Source organism: Fringilla coelebs (assembly GCF_963513975.1).
Source record: "Fringilla coelebs genome assembly, chromosome: 4".
In the NCBI taxonomy this organism is placed as follows: Eukaryota; Metazoa; Chordata; class Aves; order Passeriformes; family Fringillidae; genus Fringilla; species Fringilla coelebs.
In genome coordinates, this window is record NC_140032.1 from 25,539,266 (window position 1) to 25,563,521 (window position 24,256).

Below are 24,256 nucleotides of genomic sequence, written 5' to 3' on the forward strand. Positions count from 1 at the left end.
TAAAAAAATCACTTTTTTAAATGACAGTTTCTTTCACTAAAGTAGAATTAGTTACTTTATAGAAAAATATTTTAACTTTAAATTAAAAAAATACTGCTCCTAAATAATTATGTAGGATCACATCTTCATCTCATTGTACGGAGAGAATATAATTCTGTATATTTGAATCCTAGTTTAACAGAAGTCCCCTGGGTTTAACTTTTAAAGAGCTGGCTGTATTTGCCATGGGTGCTATCTGTTTACAGACCCATGAATTAATGCTGTGTCCCTCCTTTGGAGACACACAGACAAGACATTTATATACACACTGTACAGAATGGTTCACAGATTAGCAGTTATTAGTCGGACTGTACATAGCGAACAACCTATCTGATTAGAATAATGCTTGGAGTCCTCAGTGCAAGTCAGCTTTTAGGTTGATGGTGCAAAGCCAAGTAAGACAGGCTCCCTGTTTAAATATGTAGCCCAATACACTAAATTAAAAGTACCAAATAAGACTGGAAACACTATTCTAGACATTCTGTCAATTTTGCTAACACTGTTGAATGTCTTCTTTGCTTCTTGTGGCTTCGCTTCTGGTTTTGCCTTGTTGGGTTCTGCAGTTGTAGCACTCTTGGAGATGGTTGGTAGCACTGAGTCCTTGGTAATGTTTGGAGCATAGTTGGCAACAGCCACTGCATAGGCATTGTTTTTCTTAATGACAGATGCTTTTTCTTTTTTCTATTGGAAGACAGCAGGAAGTTAAATATTTCATGTGTATTTGCCAGAACAGACTTAATAAAACATAATTTCAAAAGTAAAAGAAACAAGTGAGCATATTAAAATAAATACCATGCCAATAAATTCAGATATAAAGAAAGACATTTCCAGTCTATCCAAAAAAAAAAAGGTTGAGGTGACGTAAGATTGCTCTTGCACCATCAAATGCCCTACAGAAGTTATGTGAGGAAGTCTCTGTTACTGTGATTGCAAGCATAACTGGAGAAGGGTTGGCCTTTCTGTAGTGGCCTTGCAGCTGTCTCCTTACAACAGAATTGCAAGCTCTTTACAATATTTTCTGTGAAGATTACCCGTCATGGTAGCAAAATTAAAATTAGGCCACCTTTCTCACATTAAACTAGCATGACTACTATTTGGGCATGTCACACTAATAAATACATGAATTTCAGCTAAGGGTATACATTTTTTAGAGACTCTGGAGAAATTTGTTTACACATATATGTACATAGACACACATACAGAGAGGTCGGGAAGAGATTGCAATTAAGCGAAAGAAGGAATCCAGACTGATAGTTTTAGAACTGAGCTGAGATTTAGCCCTAGAACTATTTCTGGTTTTCATAAATTATTGGTTAAAAAAATGCATAACAATGATGAAAAAAGGACTAAGAACCTAAAAACCAGCAGAAGATAAGGATAGTGGAATGGCATTAATTTACTGAAGCTCAGAAAAGGGCAATTTAAGTCCTGCACCTGGGGAGGAAGAAGCTATGCACCAGTGCAGGTTGAGGCTAATGGGTTAGAAAGAAGCTTTGTAGAAAATGCCCCAGGGGTTCAGGTGGCCACCAAGTTGAACACAAGGCAGCAGTGAGCCCTCACAGAAACAAAGGCCAGCAGCCTCCTGGGCTGCATCACATAGTGCTGCCAGCCAGCCAAGGGACGTGATCATTCCCCTTGACTCAGCTCTGGTGAGGCACATCTGGAATGCTGGATCCAGTTCTGTGCTTCCCAGCTCAAGAGAGACATGGACATAATGAAAGGAGTCTAGTGAAGGACCACTGAGATGATTTAAAGCCTGAAGCATCTGAAATACAAAAGGCCAAGAGAGCTGGGGCTGTTCAGTCTGGGAAAGAGAAGGCTCAGGGGGAGTCTTGTCAATGTGTGTAAGTATCTGAGAATAAATATTAGACTTTCCCCAGTGAAATACAGTTGAAGGACAAGAAGCAATGAGCACAAAATGAAATACAGAATATTCCACTTAAGTATTAAAAAACCTGCCATTTTTGCTATGAGCATGACCTAGCGCTGGCATAGGTTACCTAGAGAGGTTGTGGAATCTTCATCTTCAGACATATAAAAAAAATATCTGGACAATGATCCTGAGCAATCATCCCTAGCTGACCCTGTTTACACTAGGGGAGGTAAATTTAATGCTATCCAGAGGTCAATTCCAACTTCACCAGTTCTGTGTTGTTGTGGGACTGTGTGTGCTTTCAAAGGGCTAAAGTTCAACCAGGGGCAGTTCACTGGAGAGTCCATGTGTACGTGGGCACAGGGATAGGGAATTAATACGGGCTTGGGGCTTTAGACCAAGACACAGGTTCACAACCTGCTAGCTCTGCAATAAGACTGTAGTGCTGTAAATTGATCCAATGCTTTGCAAGCAACCTCAGACTAAGGAATTTCTAATAACCTACAAGAAAGAATGGAAGGCAGTTTCTCAGGAAGCAATATATATTATTTACATATATAAATATAACATGTATCATTTTTATGTAATTTAAAATATATGTATGTAATTTAGACACAAGCAAATAAATATTAGATTTAGTCCATCTCTTCCACAAAATTAAGCAGATGAAAAAATAACTAACTTCTGTATTTGTTTTGATTTTTAATCTGATGGAAGTGACACAAGTAAGGAATTCTTGTGACATTTCTCATAAAGGTGCATTTCAGTTTTTTACTTCCACTGGGAGGCATCTATTCCATTTGAAATTTTGGTTTTAAATTACATCCAATTTGATATTTATCTGAGCCATCTAAAAATCTTGCTAAGATCTTCATGGTTGGATGTTGTGCCTAAAATACCTTGTCTTAGGATATGGTGTCACATGAAAAGAGAATCTGGGAATCGGTTGGGAATTCAGCATGGTTCCTTATGGACGGGAGTGTGAAAAATAGTTGATCAAATATATGTAGCTTTTTCCTGCACCTGCCTTCCTGTGAGGCAAACTCCCTGTCAACAGCACTTAGGCAAGAATTTCCATACAATGTGAACACAGACGACTGTCACTGAGGAAACATAATTCATTTTAATTAGTGAAGAGTAAGCCTGGCTTTAGGTGTACAGATGCCTTCAGTTAAAAAAAAAAAGAGCAAATTACCAAGTCAAATTATGAGAGGAACACTTTAATTCATCTATAAGCCCTTCCTTTCAGACACAATTAGTGTGTTTTTAAAAGGTATCTGCAATGCTATTAATGAGACCTGCATAATAAGGCTGAACCAAATTTCTGTATGAGAAACTATGACTACGTTAAAAGCTTATCTTTTTGTTAAGTCATTTGAAGAAAGAAGAGAACTGGACACGTGGATGGTATATAGATGTTAAAATGGATGCCATTGTCACTCCTAGGGAAGGAATACTGCCTAGCTTTTAAACAGTTGCCACTCCTAAGACCATGAGATAACACTGTTGTACTTTAAAGAAATAACCAGAGGATGATCAGAGAGTTTATAAGGGCTCCCTACATTATCACAATTATAATTGCCATTATTGTAATAATGGCAATAACTGGCACACAGGGCAATGTGCCAGTCTGAAAAGCTTCACTCATGACATGCTGATAAACTCGCCCTGATTTACCTCTAGCAGGAGGTAACAGATCCTGAAGTTATGGATAGCTCATGGCCTTCCAGAAGTCACAGGGAATTATGAAGAATGAACATTTCTTCTAATTCTCCTTTACTATTAACTGAACATTTTGCTTCTTTATGAATTGCTTCTTCATGCATGCTTCTTTATGCATTCAAAATTATGAAAAATCAGTTAATGAAACCTGCTTCACATTTACTATAATCATTTAGGAAGCAAAGAAAATTCTATCCTATTTTAAGAAGGATCACAGAAATCTGTGTATTTTTCAGAAGAAATCTGTTTTCATTGGTAAAATCAAGGACTGAGATGAGAAAAAAGGATAAAATATATTAAGTCACTCAAATTATTGAAACTCAAAGAGTGAGCTTTAATAATTGTTCCGTGTTATTACAATTCTAAACTGCAAATACACAAATTTAGGTATCTCACTAGCTCATTCTGTTTGTGAAATGAGAAATTTTATCAGGTCAAAATTTCTTCATTCCATCACAGCTACACCATTATAATGACCAGAAAATTAAGGCATGACTGTGTTTCTGCATACTCAAAGTATCATAGGTGAAGAATTTTGTATATCTGCTATCTAAAGTGGTTTTAAAATTAATTTCTAGCTATCATTAGCAATAACTTTCAGAATACTGGCAATGTTCAGAAGTTCTAGATTTTGTTGCTCATAGTACTTACATATATGGACTTTAATTTGCTTTTCCAAACCGTACATACCATGAAAATCAATATACATTATTATATATTTCTGTATTTTTTTTTATTCCTAACTCAACTGAATTAAAAAATACAAAAAATGATCCACCAATATAATCTGGATTAAATTTTATGAACCACCAGCTAAATGGTTGTATCTGAGGAGTGAAAAAACAATACAGTTCCCAAAAAAAAAAAAATAACGTTCTTGAGAACCAAATCTGAATTAGTAACCAAATGAGGTTAGCATAAGGGCACAAATATTCCTGTTTAGGACAGAAAATAAATGTACATTCTTTTGATTCAAAGCTTTTTTTTTTTAATAGATAGCAAAATATCATAACAATATATTAGAGCTGGTTTAGGTAATTGACTGGAAATAAGAGTATTTCCTGAGAACTTACCTTATCATTCACTACACTTTTTCCATCCCAGGCCCATCCTCGTTTTGTGAAATAATTTACAGTTGCAAATTCAATTAATGCAGAGAACACAAATGCGTAACAAACAGCAATAAACCAATCCATAGCTGTTGCATATGCTACTTTGGGGAGTGAATTTCGAGCACTGATGCTCAGTGTTGTCATTGTCAACACAGTTGTTACTCCTGCAAGGGGACACAAAAACAGAACATCAACAATTTCACTTGGATTTTAAATATTAGGAAAAATAAACCAAACAATATCAGGGTAGGCTTTTGAAACACAATTTTTTTTTCTAAGTTGGTGACAAACATTGCTAGAATTGTATTAAATGTTGTATCTGGATTTTCCTTTGAAGTAAAGTCAGTCAGTTCAATTTCTTCTCTAAACTTTCCTTTTTAGATGAGCTGATGATTTTACTACAGAAAATAATTTTTCATGTCAGGGCAGATAGGTTATTGTAAGGAACAAAATTAATAATTTTTTCACAGCTTCAAAATATTTAGCAATATTATAGTAATAATGATTAATAGGTTAATGTTTGGTTGCTGGCTTCTCTGCAATGGCTGCAGGTTTGGCACCCTTATTTACTGAAATTACCCTACAAATACACTTTTTTAATGAGATTTTTTTTTTTTCTTTACAGTTGCTGTCTTACTAACCATTCAGTGACATACTCAAACACATAAACAGGGTAGGTACATTCAGGTAACATGGATTGTATTCTAGAACAGCACTGATTTGAAATGACAGATTATTGTAACTGTATTATGTGTCAGAAAAAAAGAGCTGGTGATACAGGAAGGCTGTGCATTCACTGTGGCAGTTACTAAAAGAACTCTGAAGTACTTTTTACATAATGAGGATCTGGTAAAAAAAAAAAAAATCCCTCCCAAAAGAATCAGGAAGAAGATACATGGGAGGAAAGGAAGAGAAGACCTTTTGTCTGAGTCAGATTTAGCAAGCAGAAATCCACAGCCATAAATACAGTCTCCATTCCTTAAGTAAATCAGTTCTCCCACCTCAGGCTGAATCACACGTAGACAAACTAAACTCTTCCCTTTGTGGCACACCATTAAGTACGTCTGCAGAATTAAAGGCAACACAAAGTGATATACTCAGCACAGATCAGCAAACCTACACTTCACTATGACAGGCAAAGGAGATGCCATGGCAGAAATATTAGTAACAGCACATCACAGCTTCAACAAATACACACTCATAAAAATGGTGTAGGAGGCTTCCCAAGAGAAAGTAAAGTCACTCTCCCTAAGCCAGATCTTCTGCTGTCAGCAATCTGTCACCTGGGTTCTGGAGGATCAACATAGCTCTGATTTTCCTTCTGCTACAAGAGAAGAAGCAATTTTAACCACTGTGGGAAAGAGAAGAGAGGCAGCATTTGCATCTACTGAGACCTCCTCAGACTCCACAATTTTCATCCCTCCAGTAAAGGTTCTCCATCTCTGAAGGTGCCACAAAGGGTGACAGAGCAAAGCTGAGTGGACTCAGCCTGAGTGCTTTCAAAGGTCTGTGCAGCAGGGAGAACAACACACAGAAGCATCCTGCTGAGTCACACAGGAGACACCTTAGCAAACATAAATCTCTAATTGCTGTTTTTCAGTCTCCATAAATTAAAGAAGTGGATGGCCTGGAATCAGTCATGACACTGTTGGCATCTCCTAGGCTATACAATGAAAAGGAAGCAGCTATCATACAGGACTGTATGAAAATCTGTAGACAAAATATATTTTGTAAAGAACTTAGTCTCTCCTGATGCTTACAGAACATATGGCTTAATTATTTTCAGCACCTCAGGGAAAAGACAGCCTATCCTACATTTAAAATTATCATATGCAAACTGGTCCTGAGCTGCAGATAAATCATTATAATTATACAGAGGTATCAGTAAACTGAATGTTTCTCAGATATAAGGTGACCTTATCTGCATGTAAATATATACAGTTGCTAAGGTATTGCTCAGTTTAAATCCCACTTTATAGAATAAATTAATCTGCTGGAAACCACATTGAATTCTTCAGAAATCTGATTTAAGATTTACTGCTGACCTTTCCTAGTCCCAGTTAAAACATTGTGAATTTATATCTTGTTACCACATGCTACCACTTGACAATTTCTCTAAAAAGTTCAGCAAGTTACACACTTTGTGACCCAAATGCTAATCAAGCAGCACACTGTCAGACCATTGCCAACTTACTTTCATTTATTCCTTCACTCTATAAATACAGTGATGTTCAAGCTACCACAGTCATTTAACCTGAACTGAATAGGAAAAAATTGGACAGAAAATTTCATCTGTAATATCTGTCAGTTTAGGATTCTCTAGTCCTTTTAGATTGCTATTAGTCTTCAGAGAAAAGACAGATGATTTTGCACATTATAGTTCATTTGAAAAATCAGTTTTATCAAGTCTTCTTTATGAAAAAGGACTGAATGGAAATAACCTGCCTCCTTGCCACTGCTAAAACTGAGAGGACTGAAAAGTTATTAATGTGGAAGACCCTGGTCAACTTGAAAAAACAAACCTCATTTATTTCATAAAATTTAACTTAAAACCTCACAAAACCCATACACTGATCAGACAAAACTGTTCCTCATTGCTCATCTAAGTCATAACACTTGTGAACTAAAATTGGTATAAAAAACAGCAAGTAGATTGTAGCCCCTACAATGAAGTGGTCAAAAAAACATTTAAAAGGCTGCATGATATCTCACTATGATGTAGAAAAGTTTACATACAGGGTAAGTACTCTCTTCTATAGCCCAGCACCCAGCAGATGTGGCAATTGAATTGATGCCAGAAGAAACAGTCACATATTATTTTGCAAGGGACCATGAGCAGTCATCAGTTCATCTTTGAAAAAGATACAAAAAATAAACCGTCCAACCACCTTCTTTCTCCAAAGAAGACCAAACATATTTTACTTAACAGTAAACATCCTTACAATGTTTGTTCTCAGCAGTGCATGCCTACAAAGCTAAATATCTTCTATCACTAAGGGTTTATCCATTACAGCCAAGATTGGAGCTATTTGATTGCCTGGGATTTTTTTTTTTTATGGTGCTGCTTTTGAAACAGCATTTGCTTACTGGAGAGAGAAAATCCATCTCCAGAGCTGCAAATTCAACACTTTTCACTGGCACTAAACTTATATCTCTGGAAAATAGCAGCTCCGTTATGTTTATCACAGTAGAAGAGATAATCTGAAAAACTAGAAATGTCTAACTGGAAACAGAGAGTGGAAACTGGAGGAGGTATCACATATATATTAAAATTAAAATATGTCAAGGTGACTACCTTATGGCCACATTTATTAGTTACACATAATGGTTGAAGAACATATCACAAAAATATTTATAAATAGCGCTTTTTTTTAATGTAGGAAATTAATTTCATTGTTCTATTTTTTTAACAGCAATTGCAAATGTGTTGTGGTAATTAGATATCCCAACATGGTCCAAAACCCAAAGAGATTCGTAAATACAAATAACAGCAGAAAGAAAAGATTGTTGACCGTTTCAGAGATACAGATTACAACTTCATCACTCCAAGACCAAATAGGAGTGTAAACAAAAGTTTAAAAATTCTGTATGTAGCATGATATTAAAGCATTGCACCATAACATTTCGCTACACGTGGTGTTGTTTGCTTTTATTTACTTAATGTATATGTGTTAGCAGGGAACACAATACAAAAGGAGTGTACTGTGATTTTGCTTGAACACCAGCAGGTAAATCTGAGCAACCATTGAGAGAAAGATTATAGAAAATAGCTCAAGCACTCTGTCTACCCTTTTCACTAAAATAACAACACCAACCAGCCTTTTTAAATAGCTTGGGAGACAAGAACCATAACAAAATCTATTTCCAGAAAAGTTGAATTGAATCCGTTGGGTAAGCTACGTATCCATATGGTGAAGTCGGTACCATGCTGCTTCACTGTATCAATACTGAGCAATGGAACACAATTTCCCATTGAGCAACAATCAAGTTTATTCCCAAATCCAAATGGCAAATGCTATTTACCTCAACTCCAGGAAAAGTTGCACGCAATTATGCCACCCCTGGAATATGAACTCGTGTCTTCACACATACCTAAGTTGAGGAGGCATATTGGTTTGTTTGCAGCCAGCTCAGTCTCTTACTCAGGGCTAGTTTTCCACTACCCACTGCCTATCGCTGTATGATTATATCTACATTTAACAGAAATTCCCAATTAAGAAATTATAATGTGTGAGTGGTGGGATATCTCTAAAGGCACAAAAGATAATCTGCAGCATGTGGAAGGAGAGAAGAATAAAGACAATTGAGATTTTTTTCAATTAAATGGGCAAATGTACTTTGTATTTATAGAATTGCTCAAAAGGATGCGTCTCTATTATTCAATTCCCATATAAAAATAACCAGAGAACAAATCAGAACTTTCCTTCGGTTCCCCTCTCTGCAGTGTCACAATTAAAAAGTTGCTTTGGGTTTGCATGGCAAGGTTTTGGTAGCGGGGGGCTGCAGAGGTGGCTTCTGTGAGAAGTTCCAGGAGGTTCCCCCATGCCTGAGAGATCTAAAGGCAGCCAGCTCCAAGAGGGACCCATCACTATGGCCAAGGCCAAGCCCAAGGGCAACACTGGCAGCGCCTCTGGGATGACACATTTAAGATGGAGAAAAAATTATGTTGGGCAGGAGCATCTGCAGGCAGAGAAGACAAGTGAGAATATGTGACAGAAATACCTCTGCAGACACCCAGGTCAGTGGAGAGAGGGAGGGAGGAGTGCTTCAGGCACCAGAGGTGAGATCCCCCTGCAGCCTGCGGTAAAAGCCACGGGGAAGCAGCCGTGCCCCTGCAGCCCACAGAGAGGTCCGTGGTGGAGCAGAGATTGACCTCCAGCCCATGGAGGTCAATCTCTGCTCCACAAAAAGAACACAAAAGAACAGCTGAAAGCCTGGAGGAGGCTGTGACACTATGGAAAACCTGTGCTGGAGCAGGCTTCCAGCAGGACCTGTGGCTGCACAGGGGACCCATGCTGGAGCACTCTGCTCCTAAAGGACTGCACCCCATGGAAAGGACTCACACCAAGAACAAGTAAAAACAGACACAGGAACTCAGAGTAACAATAAAATTATCACAGTGACCTGACAAAAGAACATAGCTATGTGAATTTAAATATAATAAATAATAAGACTAATTTTTGTTCTTTCCTGCTTCAGTTAAAAAAGATTATATACCTAACTGCATATATTTTATCATCCTCATTGATACTCCACGTGAGTCAAAGCATAGATAACTGTAGCACTAAGAAAACGAATTTCTGATTTTTTGTCACCTGCATCTAATGCTGCTATTCAAACACATGTGATACTTATAAGTGCTATGACCCATTAAAAACGAAGCAAGAATCCAATAAACTGCACAAGATTAGTTTTGCTAATATTGTTGACACTAAATGCATAACAATAAACACATTACTAAATGAAACAGATTGTAATCTTGCCCTAAATGAAGGCATTATGAACCAGTCTTACTCTCTTTCATTAAGATTGCAATCAGATTTATCTTCTGGAGAAAACACATTCAAGACTTATTTAATCAATGATGACGAAACTTTGTTTTTCCAATAATTTAAAGCAAAGTTGAAGCAATACAGTAATATTAAATAAAGAAAAGGGATTAAAGAGCTCAACTACAAAATAAGCCTCATTATACTAACCCCTAATGTTAGCCTAGAACTTGAAACCACATTGCAAGAGAATAAAAAGGGACAAGTCACTTCTTTCACCCATGAAATAATCTATGCTAAGTGGTGCTTTGAAGAACTTGAAGTTATGTTTCATTGAAAGAAGCAGTATTCCAGTAGTTGGTTCTCAAGGTCATTGAAATACATTTCTCATTGCTTTTCAAAAACACTTTGTCAAACCCATAACTTCTGTTTAATTATATCTTAAAATTGATATATTTAATATACAATGCAAAGATGGGTACCTAACAAGTGACTACTCCATACAAAAACTAAAAATTAACTATGATCAATAGAAGTGTAAAGGAATACCCCCTACAATTTTTATATTCTCTGCTGAATGTAGCTCATTTCATTAATGTAACTGTAGTGTGAGCTGCTTTTGTCACTGGATGGAGTCTACTCCAAGGTATCACCCTGATGAAACCTCGAGTGTACCAGCCCAGCTCCAGCTGACAAGAATATTTCAGTATGCTCAAAAACCCCTAAAGAGCTCTAGAGGAACTTTGTTATGAAACTCTGACTAACTGCACGTTTTTGTAACACATTCAGGCAAGAGACCAGAGGGCATCAGAAATCCCAGTGACAACTGCTGCCAGCAGGCATGGAGAAAGCCAGGTATGGAGAAAGCCTGGGAGATCCCCCTGAGGCTGTGTACTTGGAGTGCCCATTGGCAGCTTATGCTGACAATCTCATCTTTTAGAGTGTAAAAGAATGAAATAGCTCCTCAGGGAAAATCCAACCCAACCCAGTGAAAAAGGCTGAGCCTGAGGAGCAAGCGCTGTATGCCAGGGCTAAGGTTTCTCCAAAAGGCAGAGCCTGGATGTGTCTTGTTTCCCTGGGTTAAGGGTGCTGGAGGGGACAGAGCCCTTACTGGCATGCAGGGTGCATGTCTGTGTGGCAGGAATAAAATACTAGCATAAAACTGCTAAGTCTGCAATAAACCCATCATTTTTAGTAAAGAGATTTCAGGTTTGGTGCCACTGAGTGGTGTGATTCTGTTCCTGTGGCCCTCCTATGCACTTCCCTCAAGACGTCCTGAAGCAGGACACTTCATTATCCATGTTATACTAAACCCCAGGAGAGCAAAGCAGCAGGGTGCTATGCAGATACTACTTATTTCTAAAAAATATATAAATTAAACAGAAAATAAATCAAGAACAAAGAACAGGTGCGCAGGAAGGGACACATTTCAGGAAAATTATCCCAGGTCCTTGTTATGGATGGAGTGCCTTGTTAACAGTGACACAGTAACAGAAAGCAGATTTTAGGAAGAGCAGATGTGAGACTTTTTTTGGAGAAACTAGTGACACTGTCCTATATGTATTGGAGTGGATACAGAAAAGGGCAAAGACAGAGATATAGAAGGATTTGACAGTGTACTTGTGAGGCTGGAAAACAGGAGTGTACATTTTCATACTCAAAAATTGATAAATTCACAGAAAATTTTGAAGACAAAGAATCTGCCTGATAGCTGCCTGGAAAACCACAGTAGAATTCTGGTCCCAGTGAAACCACTGACCCATTTCATCAAATTCAAACCTGCAATTTTCACAGTGCTTTGTGTGGTGTGTTCTCTACCATGAGAGACAGTAAATGCTTTGTTGTGCATCATATTTAATATGCATTTGAGTTTGGCCTATTTTTTGAAGAGTACATGGTGCTTACTGATGACTAAGCATATGATTTTATGCAGTATTTTTGATGGCTGATTCCACACAGACAATAATTTTATTGTGCTAATCTCTTTTTCTTTAAAAGCAAACAAACGAAATGAACTTTGCTTTGCAAATAAGAAAGACATTCATTACTTTGAGGAACACAATTTTATTGCTCTGCTGAACCTGCCTCACCAATTTGAATTAGTGAAAAAGTGTTGCCCAAACCCCCAGAATAGGGCTTCTTTAAAAGAACTTCAGCTTTAAATTTTAATGTAAATAATTCAACAAATTCAAATTTAATTTGCCTAATTTACAAATGAATTTAGAAATTTGCTTATCCAAGTACCAGAATACTTGGATAATACCAAGGCAAGTAAAATATTTCAGAAAATCATCTAAGTTTACTAAATTTACTTTTTAAATAGAAACATTATCATCTTCAGCTATTGCCAACAGAGCTATTGCTACTCAGTGTACTCACCAAAGACTGTCCTGGCAGGTACAGATTCTCTGTTCAGCCAGAATGACACTTGAGACAGAATGACAGTCATGATGCAGGGGAGGTAAGTCTGAATAACAAAATAACCAATTTTTCTCTTCAAGTGAAAATGAGCCGTCATTACTGTATATTCACCTAGGTGCCACAAACAAACAAATACAATAAAACAAAAGGTTATTATCTTAAGAAAGTCCATTTCTTTGATAGGAGAACGTTTGCTGTATTTTTGTGAAACAGATGTTCTAGGGTTATATTGTACCAAAAGTATTTTGTAATAAAAAGCATCCTATAGAATATAAGAAAGATTTTGAGTACAGCTATTTCTTATTTCCATTGTGTTCCATGAAAGTGGAGTGTTAAGGAACTTCCAAGAACTCCTGTATGCACTGAGAAGTACTTCAGCCTTGAAGTCTTCTGCTTATAAGTAACTCTCTGCATTCACACAACAGCTCTCTGAGAATTTAATCACAGTTAGAAAGCAGTCATGGGGGGGTCCATCACAGAAGCAGAATAGTCCAGTGTTTAATGTCAAAAATATGATGGAAGAGAAACATGGTTGAAACCTGTCTGCTTTACCATTTAATAGACTAAATCTATGGCAGTCACAATATGAAATTTAACAAATATCCCAACCCTGGGTTACAAATGTTAGGATTAAACATGAAGCTCCAGATAGTATTTTAAAAAACAGCTACTGAGGGCAAGTTCACCTCTGCTATCACCAGTTAATTATAATTTGAAAGAACCAGTTTTGTATTTTTTGCTGTTTTGTATTACTTGTTCAGTATATGCCTAATAGATCACATTTTGCAACATTCTTTTTCAGAAGCCTTTAAAACCACCTGGAATATAGTGTTCACAGCCAGTAACTGCCTTTTTCTCCAAAATAGTTCAAAGTATCTTTTACTAACCTGTACTTGACTTAACTGTCTCTTTTCCAATTGTCTGGCCTAAAAGATCATACTGATTCAGTCTTGAGCCATCTGGTGCCACTTGCACTGAATCTGAAGCATTATAAGTCCAAATGTATGTCACTTCTGAAGTCGTGTATGCATCTGTGAGAAACAAGGTAAAATATTTCATCAACAATTTAAATTAAACAGCATCCATCAAAACTCACAGAATTACAAGAGCTACTTATTTTTCAAATAAAACTCACTACAAAGAATTTAAAATTATGTGGTAAAAAATATCTTTGGTCGTTTAAAATAGCTTTACTGTAAAATAAGTGCCTATTGCAGGATGGGAACAGGCCACTCACTTGTGATCTTATTAACCACAGTTTCTTTCTATTAAACTACAAACAATATCTCTTCTACACTGTTAGAAGACTTGTCAGAGATTAGATATTATATGTATCCTATAATTTGTGATAAGGCAGATGAAAAGAAGAACAATTTGCAAGATTTAGGACACACAAAATTTTTAAAAATGCTTTCCTGTATAGTTCTGACCTTCCATTGTCTCCATGCTCAACTTCAGGGATGTATCACAAGAATTTTAAAATTAGTTGAAATCCAGACTTAAATATGGCATGCCAGCAGTGAAAACACCCTGGTGCCTTGTTCTGCCTACCCTCTTAAATCTAACTAGTGTCCATTATTTTGGGGGACATACCAACATTAAACATCAGTACATTCGTGATCAAACATACATTTAGCCTGGTCTCTCAAAATAAACTAGCATGAAAGCAAATCAACACTGTATTTTAAACAGCACTAATTCCTCTCCAGCAAGTAAAAAAATTTTAAAAAAAGTATGTTCTGCAAGGTTTTCCAGTCTAATATGCTATTAACAAATGGAATATGAAAGAAAAAGGGCAAACCACTGATGGAAGAAGTTGGGTGTTCATTTTGATTGACTGAGACAAGTACATTTTAAATCCTACACCATAATTGCAGTGCAATTAAAAAGTAAAGCATCATTACTGTTGGTCTGCAAACATTTTCACTTGAGAAATCTCTAGAGGCTCAGAAAGTAACTTCTTCATGCAACTAGCCATAAATTGCATGACTAACAAAATCTAGCAGGTGGGTAGCAAGTAGAGATTTTTAACACTTCCCATGCAGCCTTCCAGCTTTACACAAAAATATCTCTGCTTTAATGCAAACCAGCAGTATGGCAAATTGTTGATTAGTCTCCATTCTCTTCACTGTCAGCTAGACTTTTTGAAAAGAATAAAGAAAAGCAATCTATTAAGTTACAGCTTCTCCCATACATTCAGCTTGGCTTTTCTCTTGTGTATAAAAAGAGACATTCATACATGCTGATCATCCTCCTAGCAACATGCAGTGTATGAAGAGCTGTGACAAATATATACCACTGGCAAACTTGCCTTAGTTAAACCAAAATCCTCAGGATTCCTGCTTATTTTCACCACTATTCATCATTCAGATTCTATCCCAGAATAAAAGCTGAAAAATGCACAGTTGTCTAGAATATGTAAAGAAACAAAATGTGTGTGAAGCCATTCAAATTGAACAGAAATAAGAGTCTCCTGAATGGGCCAACAGGCAGTGGTGATTTTGAGAGAAATTAAATACACTGTTTAAAATCCCATTGCTCACATTTAGAATTCCTCTGATTATTAGAAAATCGTAGGCAGAGAAAAAAAGAGCAAGCTGCTAAGAAAAACAATCAATCAAGACCAAAAAAAGACAAAAAAGGAAGTGATTCACACAAAGTCTAATGCACCTAGTAATGAGGGTTTCCAACCTAAAACTGCTCCTAAAGAAAGTAATCTTTTGGCCTGACTATCAGTTCCATTATTACAGGAGTTTTCAAATTGTTTTGAGGCTACATAGGAGTCTTTTTTTCCTGCAACACCTTATAAGTCCAACAGGCCTTGCTGGGCACATATATGTAACTATTATTAGAGAGTAGCCAATTTTGGCTAACATCTCTGGTGTTAGTTATTTAGGCTGCAATATATACCACAAATATAATATTGAGGGGGCAGGAGAAGGCTACATGATGCAAATAGTATTAATTCTAATGATCTTTTATCTCCATAGCCAAGATTTCCTTCAAATGTGGAAACACCATCAGAAGCATGGGCTTTGTTTAATTTGCTACAAACTCCAAGGAAAAGGGATATTGGAGCATGATGGAGAGAGTGTGCACAGCAGCACAGTGCTATGACAAGCATCATGGTTAATGAGGTCCTTAGTGTTTTGTATTCTGTGGTTGCTACAATTATTGTAAAGTCAGCCAGAATTTATAGGCTTTAACTTGTTTCCTCAAAAAATCCCTATTTCCTTTCCTGGGCCCAGCAGAGAATGTAGGATGCAGCCAAAGGAAAAAAAAAAAAAAACAAAAAACCTAAAGCTTTTAGTGTAAAAAATCCAGGAAATATATATAATGAAGAACAAGAAGTATGGCTGTAATCTAAGAAAGTTAAATAATGCTGCTGTTAAAAATAACACTATTGAGGTCAAATTCCACCTGTCTGTAACATGCAGATGCACTAAAGAATGAAATTTTTTACCACATGAAGCCATTTGTTATTGCCTTCATTGAATAAGAACTTAAAAATATCATTAACAATAAAGAGAAACTGAGTTCTGGTGGTAAATTTTGAAAACCCACTCACTGAATTCCTCAATCTGCTCTTTGTTAATGCTACACAGGCTAAGTGCATCCAGTTCTGTGTTGGTCAGTAGGATTTGCACACTGCAATGAAAGTAGACCAGCACAGTGCTGATCCAGTGCAGGGTGTTTATTGTTAACTGGAGTAATGAAATCTTTAAAATACACTAGAAGACACAATACTTGAATAGAGAAGAGAGATTTTGATGTGTCAGGTTGCAGATTTTTTTTTTGAAGTCCCATCTTGTGGTTTACATTTCTTATGTTACAATTTACTGAATCAAAATTATGCTGAGAAATGTTAGATATTCACTAATCAAAGGCTCTACTTCCCATTATATACTTACAGCTGCCAAATTTCAGTGGGCACGAGTGAGCATCCATAGGGAAGTCCTCCAAGTGCATTGGACATTCAGCTTGGACTGTAAGCCTAAAAGGCAAAAGATCTCTATGCATTTAAGTCATTTAGCAGGACAAGAAAATCAGTTCCACAGAAATGAACAGAGTTCATGCCAATTTAATAGACTAAATTGAAATTTTATATTAAACTAACAAGAATTTAAATCAGCTTTTACTTCCTCCATTGTTTGTGTTCCTTTGAAAGGCATTTACTTATCATATCAAGAACCTGTAAAAGCTGACCTCAAAATTATGAATAAAGGTCATTTAAAGAAAAACACAAATTAAGTACTGCCAGGCTGTTAAGAAAAATAATTTTCTTCTCATAATATTCTATGGTACTTGTGTGCTACTACAGCTCTTAAAGGAGCATCTAAAATACAATTAACTTGCCAAAGAATCGTACTCCAGTATTTTGAATTCAATTTTTTTTACAGTTTGAATGGAAGATAGAGAGAAAAAAATATTTGTGTTCTTTCAGAAGATTGCTGCTGTTCATTCTCCATGTTACTAGTGATTTTTCTTTATAATTATGTAAAGTGTGATAGTATGTTAACAAAGCACTTTCGCCCATTTTGTGAAATATCCTAGTATCATTTATGGGCATTACTATAATAAAAAATAATTTAAAACAATTTGAAGAAAGCTTTTCATGGACTTCCCCATTATTTTTAATTATAAAAAAAAAAAAAGGCCAAGAAAAAAAACCCCTATGTTTCTCCTTTTTATCCTTTAAGTCTTCTCTGGGTAGAGATTTTTTCTGTATGCCTTTTCTTCCTCTTCATCCAGCCCCAAACATCAGTTACGTCCTTCTGTATTCCCAGTGGTTCCTAGTTCCATTGTATTCTCTGCCATATTCTCCCAGCCTTCCACCAAAAAATATTTCGTATTTCTACTCCTCCACTCCCCAGGAATGTTTATCTGAATTCAAGGGGCACCAAGAGATAAGAATCAGCAAAGAGCTGAAGGCAGAGGAAAGAACTGCATGAGCCTCTGATGTAAATCACACAATCATTTTATGTAGACATGATAAAAATAGGTGTTTAAAATCTAGGCAAAACAGTTAGATCAGTGTACACATTAATCTCATACCCTGAGAACCAACATACTCACAAGTAATGAAAATGCTTAGTCAATTATAATTAACCTGACCCAGCTTATGCTTCATAATGGTTTCAAACAGTATTTCCTATAATTTATAGTATATGATTATTATACTCTCTGGAGAAAGAGAATTTCAGTCAGCTTAGACAGATAATTCTCAAATATTGATTTAAGCCAAAGAAAAATACAACATAGGGGACCTGAATTTACTTCAAGCAAACTTTTCTGAATCTCTCCAAGCACTACATCATCCAATATCATCAGCAGTCTGCCCATCAACACTCAATAGTGTAAAGGTTTCAGAGCTGTGCAAAAAAACTGGGTTTCAGGGATGCTGACATGGCTGCATGGAAAAAGTACCAGAGTACATGATAACTTTGAAGCTCACATTCTCTATCTGACTTAGGCTGGGGATTTTAAGTCAACATGCATGACAACTTCAATTTATTAAGTAGTCCCCTGAAAAAGAAAGAAACCAAGTCAGGGACCTCTGGAAACTTGGATAAAATATTCAAAAAAATTCACATAGGTAAGATTATTGCCAAAAGAGTTACCAAAGAAGAAATCAGTCTTATAAAAATGTTACTAATATCTGTGTATCCATGATTTTTTAATAATTTTTCACATTCTATATTCTATTTTCTAAGCAAATTAAATACATTTTACAAGCTGAAATATTTATCTTAGCTACAAATAATGCTCAAGATGAAAAAAATTAAAATTTTAAGTTAAATATTTAAATTATATAATTACACAGTAAGATATATTTTCCCTTTAGGTCTTGCTGGAAAGAATTTGGGACCTTATTACCTCTTCATTCTTGCTCTGTTTTTTTATTGCCCCTGATCTTAATAAAAAAATTGGCTTAGGGGCTCAAATATTCAGTACAATGACTGCAGAAATAGGCTAAACTCTTACATTATTTTAATCATTCTAAGAAAGAGTTGGTAAACTTTACCTGAAGGTCTCAAATAACTTTATTCAGGTGTTCAATATCTTCAATTCATTACAAAAATTGAGGAACACCTAGGAAAACTGATCTAACTCATTATCATCTAAGAGACTTTTAACAGGACTGGAAACAAAACATACATTTTTCTAGCTTTCTTTCTGCTTAGAGAAAAATAAAACAAAGGAGAGTTCTCCTGAAACCTGATTTAATTGTTCAATGGAAAAATCCCATGAAGAAATAGTTTGAGTAGAGAAGAGATGGACAGACATACCTCATGGTGTACAAGAGTGTCCCATCGTCCTGGATCCGTAGAAGCTTGTTTGGCATTGTCATGTTATGAGCCACTGACTTCTTCCCATTGTGAAAAAATGTATCTGGGGTCCAGATTTTGCTGGCCATCAGGTTGTTCAGTCGAAGAATGTTCATTGGGCCTTTAAACTTTAATCTCTCATCCTTCCATCGCTGACGGAAGAACACATCTATCGTGTACTCCTGTAATGGAATAAATATGTGCTTTTCTGACACAATGGAACACTAATCTGCTTTCTGAGAACAAAACCAGAAAAGCTTTGTTTGCAAAATTCTCTCGGCAAAATTGTCAAGGGAGAACAATCATCACAAAAAATTGTATGGTACTGAGAATAATAATCAGGAAGTCAGCGTATTAAGGCTATGACATTCTTCTTCATGATTGCTAGGTGTTGTTTTTATATTGAACTCTTTCAATATTTATATCTGTTTCTGATACACAAAGAGTATGTGACCTGGGTAATTACAGTAAACACAGTAGGGAAGGAAAGTAAGGAAAAAATACACAAGCTTAAATAGTTCTTTCAGTATCTTCTCCTGCAGAGTAACCCAGCATTTCAAGAGCATGGAGAATGGCTGAGTCTGGAAGTAAGGAAACCCATAGGGGTACAGTATATACAAGCAGAATGACATAAGATTTTTCCAAAGAATGTAAGGCTCTGTAGTGGTGTGGGTTTTATGAACAAAAGTACATAGGTAGGAAACAGCAGCTGATGATTAACAAGTGACACACACTGCCTGGTGAGCCTTACTCTGATGTCCTGTCTTGGGAAGGCAGTACAGTGGGGAAAAAAGGATGCAAGCAAAAACAGACTGATGACCTAGACCAGATGCCTGTGTCAAGAGGCTGGGTGTCCCATCTGGTGGGTTTTCTTGCTGTTTAGTTGGTTGCTGGTTGGGGTTAAACCACAACACAAACAAAAAACTGATTAAACATTTATAAAGCAAATTCATCAACTATCTTCAAAATGGAACGGTAAACGGATTTAGTGTTTTGCTTCTGTCAGCACAGCATAAAAATTGGATATGGGAGAGCTTAAAAACTATGTTGGAAGCATAATTCGGCGTATTGGCAAATGCTACCTTGGTGCAATTTTGTTGGACAGGTACAAAATGTGGTCTCATGACTTCAAAATATTAGTATGCTGCAACAGCCTGTACTACTGCAATTGCTCTGCATAGACCATTTTCAAGTAAATTACTTTGAATGGACAAGGCCTGATAAAATTTAACCAATATAAAATTTTCAAGGGATTTTAATATAAAAATGACTTCAAGGAACTTATCAGCCTCTATCATTTTCTGCTGGCTCCCTCGTGTGCTGATTAACAAGGCTTAAGGTTCTTCTCCATCAATCATACAGCAATACAAAAGGAGTGCTGACTAGACAGAGACAGGTGACAGCTCTCTTCAGCTCCTTTGGTCTGAGAGCCAAAGAGCTGTGAGCACCTTTTCCAGGTCAGGGCCAGAGGCTAAGGAGAGAATGAGGAATAAAGGAAAGAGAATTTTGTTACGTGAAGGAGCATGACAGGGGCGGGAGAGAAAGCAGCTCTCGTTATGAACCGTGACAAATGAAAAGAGATATTTTGGAAATTATGGATACTTATAAATGAATCTGACAAAAACCAGAAGCTCAGCTTTTAGCTATACCAAGAGGTCGCACGTTAATGTAATAAAATTTTGTCATTTTTCTAAATAAAATTTTAAATTTTTAAAATAATCTTAAATAAAACTAACACGACAGTACACTGAACATTTATTTGCTTGGTTTTCTTTAATCTCATTTTCTATTTTCTCTAATAATATTTTAGTAAATATATCTGTTTAATACAAAACTGTGAACCTCTAAAACATGCATTTCTTTGATATTATACTTGATTTTGTTCAGTACCTCACCACTGCTAGAGACACTGTCTCATAACAAGTGGTTTGCTCACTTCTCCATGATAGATCACATTTAATTGTCCTCTTTTATTTGCTGATTTATATGTTGTTTTATTTGTTAGATATCATGTGACTTAAAATCCCATTTACAAATAACAAGTTACCTATCAGTTCAGTTGCAGACTAGGGAAAGTGACAAAATGCATAATATCATGGAGGATCAGGAGCAGCAGGGGAGTATGTGAAATATGGATAGAAATACCAGGTAATTAAAGGAAAATTGCCCTGAGAGCCTCCTTGTAGCTTTCATCTGAGGGGCTTTACCAATAAATCATTTTTATGGTAAGATTGATGTTTGAAGTATAAAGAATTGGGAAGAAGAGCCTGAAGGGATTAAGACTTTGAAATTCCACTGAAATTCAACAGGAGTGAGTGATATGTCCTACAGGTTCTTTTGACAAACACCTCTGCACATAAATGATTAGAATATAAATCTGAACCTTTTTGCAATGTTTCCATCAATAAAGAACTTCAAAGATCCTGCTTTTTCTGTCTTCCAACATACATAAAAAGAATTACAACAGAAATAAAATAGAAAAAAAAAAAAAGGCAGACATTAAATGCTACTAAATCAAAACAGCAACATTTCACAAAACCCTGCATCTGCTGCATGGCAACAGCTAAGGAAGTAGAATGAGCAGGAAAGAATGAGCAGTAAAATGAGCTGCAGCTTTGAGAGATCCTCCTGGGAAATCTCTGACTGATCCCCAGCTAATGGTTAATGGCTCAAACACTGTTAGGGTAATCACCAAAGGACTTTGCCCACTATGGCCAACCCTATAAAGAAGCCACTGCTCTTCTGAGACTACAGACCTCCCCTGTCTCCCCCTCCCCAGTATGCCTCTGTGAATTCCTGGAAATTTGGAAAGTAAGTTCAGCCTCCAGATGGGAACTTGAGAGAAGATCAAGGTGCCACTATTGCCCCATTATCTCAGGTCTAAGGAGAAGTAAACAAGGCTGAAGGGAAAGTATCCACAAGAAAAGCCAGCTCCACAGATGTGCTGAAATGAGCCCTGGCTGGGTCTGGCAGGGGGAGACCATAGCTGCCAGACTCATTTCTGGGGTCTTCCACCTGAGGTCTGCACAGGATCCACAGCTGCAACAGATCCACAGTGTTGCAAAAAGACAGTGTACAGCTCCCTTCTCCAGGAGAGGTGTTTGGGCACTCCCACTGTAAACCTGAACATATATTAATTCATTGTTCATACTAACATACATATTTACTCTCTGTTTCATGAGCTTCCCACACCCCTGGCAGATCAAAACTGTGACCATCACTTTGACTAACAAACATTGAAATTACATCAAGTCTTGTTGAATCCATGTGTGGTGATATCTTTCTATTCTCCTTTCCTTCTCTTTCTTTCATTTCCCTACAAATTTTCTTCAGTGTTATTTTTATGCTTTTGTACTGCTATATTGCTATTGATGCCAATAACCAAAATGGCTACATACCCCCTTTCCTTTGCAACCAAAATTTTCCAAAATTAACTCATAGAGAAATAGAAATAAGTTATAAATTATAAAATAGAAATTGAAATATATGTGTGTTTATAAACACTGGTCATTCAGTGTTGTTTAACCCTAATCTGCTCCCAGGATCAATTAATAAGAACCTGAGTTAGCCTCACCTCTAGGGTGGTTTGTAACACCATCCAGTCTGTGCTGGAGATCTTTATTTCAGAACATCTCATTTAGAAAATGGAAATGGGATAAACCAAGGTTTGGTGTGAATGATGACAAACACCTTCTGTTTCCATTTACCACACTGGTAGTAAAATCTCACATAGTTCTTAAATAACTTATCTTTTTACAGACTTCTTTGAATTTTTTTTTCAATGGAAGTATTGGGATCTCAATTTTGTCATTGCCCATTTAAAATGATTATTTAAAGCAAAATACAACCCCTGCCTTTCCATCCCAGTGCTACATTCACTGATCCTATGTTCCCTTCTGTGCCAAATCTATTCTACTTATGATCTGGAATATGCCTACTGATGTTTACCATATTAGAAAATGAAAAAACAGGAAGGAATTGAAGTACATTGAATATAATCAATCTGATAAAAAGCCAGCTACAAAAAGCTGCTACAAAAAGATTTTGAGACTAATTCCTCTTCAATATGTTTGATATATACCACTTTGTGGTAAATCCTGTGTAATGTTTACTTTTCAGTCAAGGCTAATGTCTGTGACAAAGGCAAATCTGGACTCCAGAAAAAATACTCAGATTAATACCTGATATTCCATTCATTCTGCAAATATTCTATGAAAAGCACCTGTTCTCTCTAACCACTCTGCAGTATATAGTGCAGTATCTCCACAAAATCACAGGAGCATACTTCCAGGTGTTCAGAGGACTCCTGTGACAAGAAAGTGCTGCCCACTGTCGTGTCTAAAATGGTGTTTACATAGCCAGACTCTAACACAGTACGATTAAACATAATCTTTCAAATGTGTGTATACTACCTTACATGAAATTTCAGGTACAGGCACTGAGATTCTTGCTACAGTTTTAAGAAGCACTTAACCCTCTGCCAGTTCAATGAAGAATAAAAAGCAAGGAAATTTTATTCCTCTTTTAATATGCAGTTGTTGTGCATAACACTACACACCATTAAAAAGATGTTATTGTCTCTGGCAGAAGCCTTAACTGACCTGCGTATAAGCAATCCCTCCCCACTACATAACAGTCTTCTTTTTTTTTTTTTTTGCTAAGGCCAGATTTGTATCTGATCTGTTCAAACAAAAAAAAATGTACTTTCATCCTTTCCAATTCTGGCAGTTTTAGCATCTGGAGTAAAGATGGACATATTCCAAATATCTCAAAAATTGTAAGGGTCCATTAGCAAGCAGTATTGTCCTGAAGCAGATGGAACATTTTATTAATTACCTTCTGGAACACAGCATTTTGTTTAATGAATAGTTCAAGCCAGAGTTCCTCATTCCCTACTTGTAAAGATTTTTCTGAGTCATTTATCTAAAGTATATTTGTCTTTTTCCTGACCACTCTTAAAGCCATTAACAGACATATATATATAAAACCACAAAAAAAAAAAATTTAAAACATAAAACTTTTAAAATGCAAATTAAAAAAAAAATAAAAGCGAGCAAAGGGGAAATGGCCCATATAGCTTTTCAGTGAGTCCTTAAGAGTTTGAAATACTGTGGTTGATACAGTGATGAGACAGTTCAGATTCATGGACCTAAATCTTGCCTAGCTACTATAGGGACTGCATATTAATATTTATTTTTACATCAGTATAATTTCTTCATTTTAGTTCCTAAAATATACATTCTTGTTTTCATATATGCCTTAAGGAAACAA

General features: G+C 36.3%; 1 protein-coding gene across 1 annotated transcript in view; it reads right to left on the reverse strand.

Annotated features, from left to right (window-relative positions):
- Positions 1-411: 411 nt before the first annotated feature.
- Positions 412-24,256, reverse strand: part of GABRA2 (gamma-aminobutyric acid type A receptor subunit alpha2) — a gene marked incomplete at both ends in the record, with an annotated part of 56,819 nt that continues 32,974 nt past the window's right edge. The window contains 6 exons of the mRNA XM_084204044.1: positions 412-720; positions 4,708-4,910; positions 12,615-12,767; positions 13,544-13,687; positions 16,568-16,650; positions 18,947-19,167. Coding sequence (XP_084060170.1) covers positions 412-720; positions 4,708-4,910; positions 12,615-12,767; positions 13,544-13,687; positions 16,568-16,650; positions 18,947-19,167 — 1,113 coding nt within the window. The remainder of the gene's footprint in view (positions 721-4,707; positions 4,911-12,614; positions 12,768-13,543; positions 13,688-16,567; positions 16,651-18,946; positions 19,168-24,256) is intronic.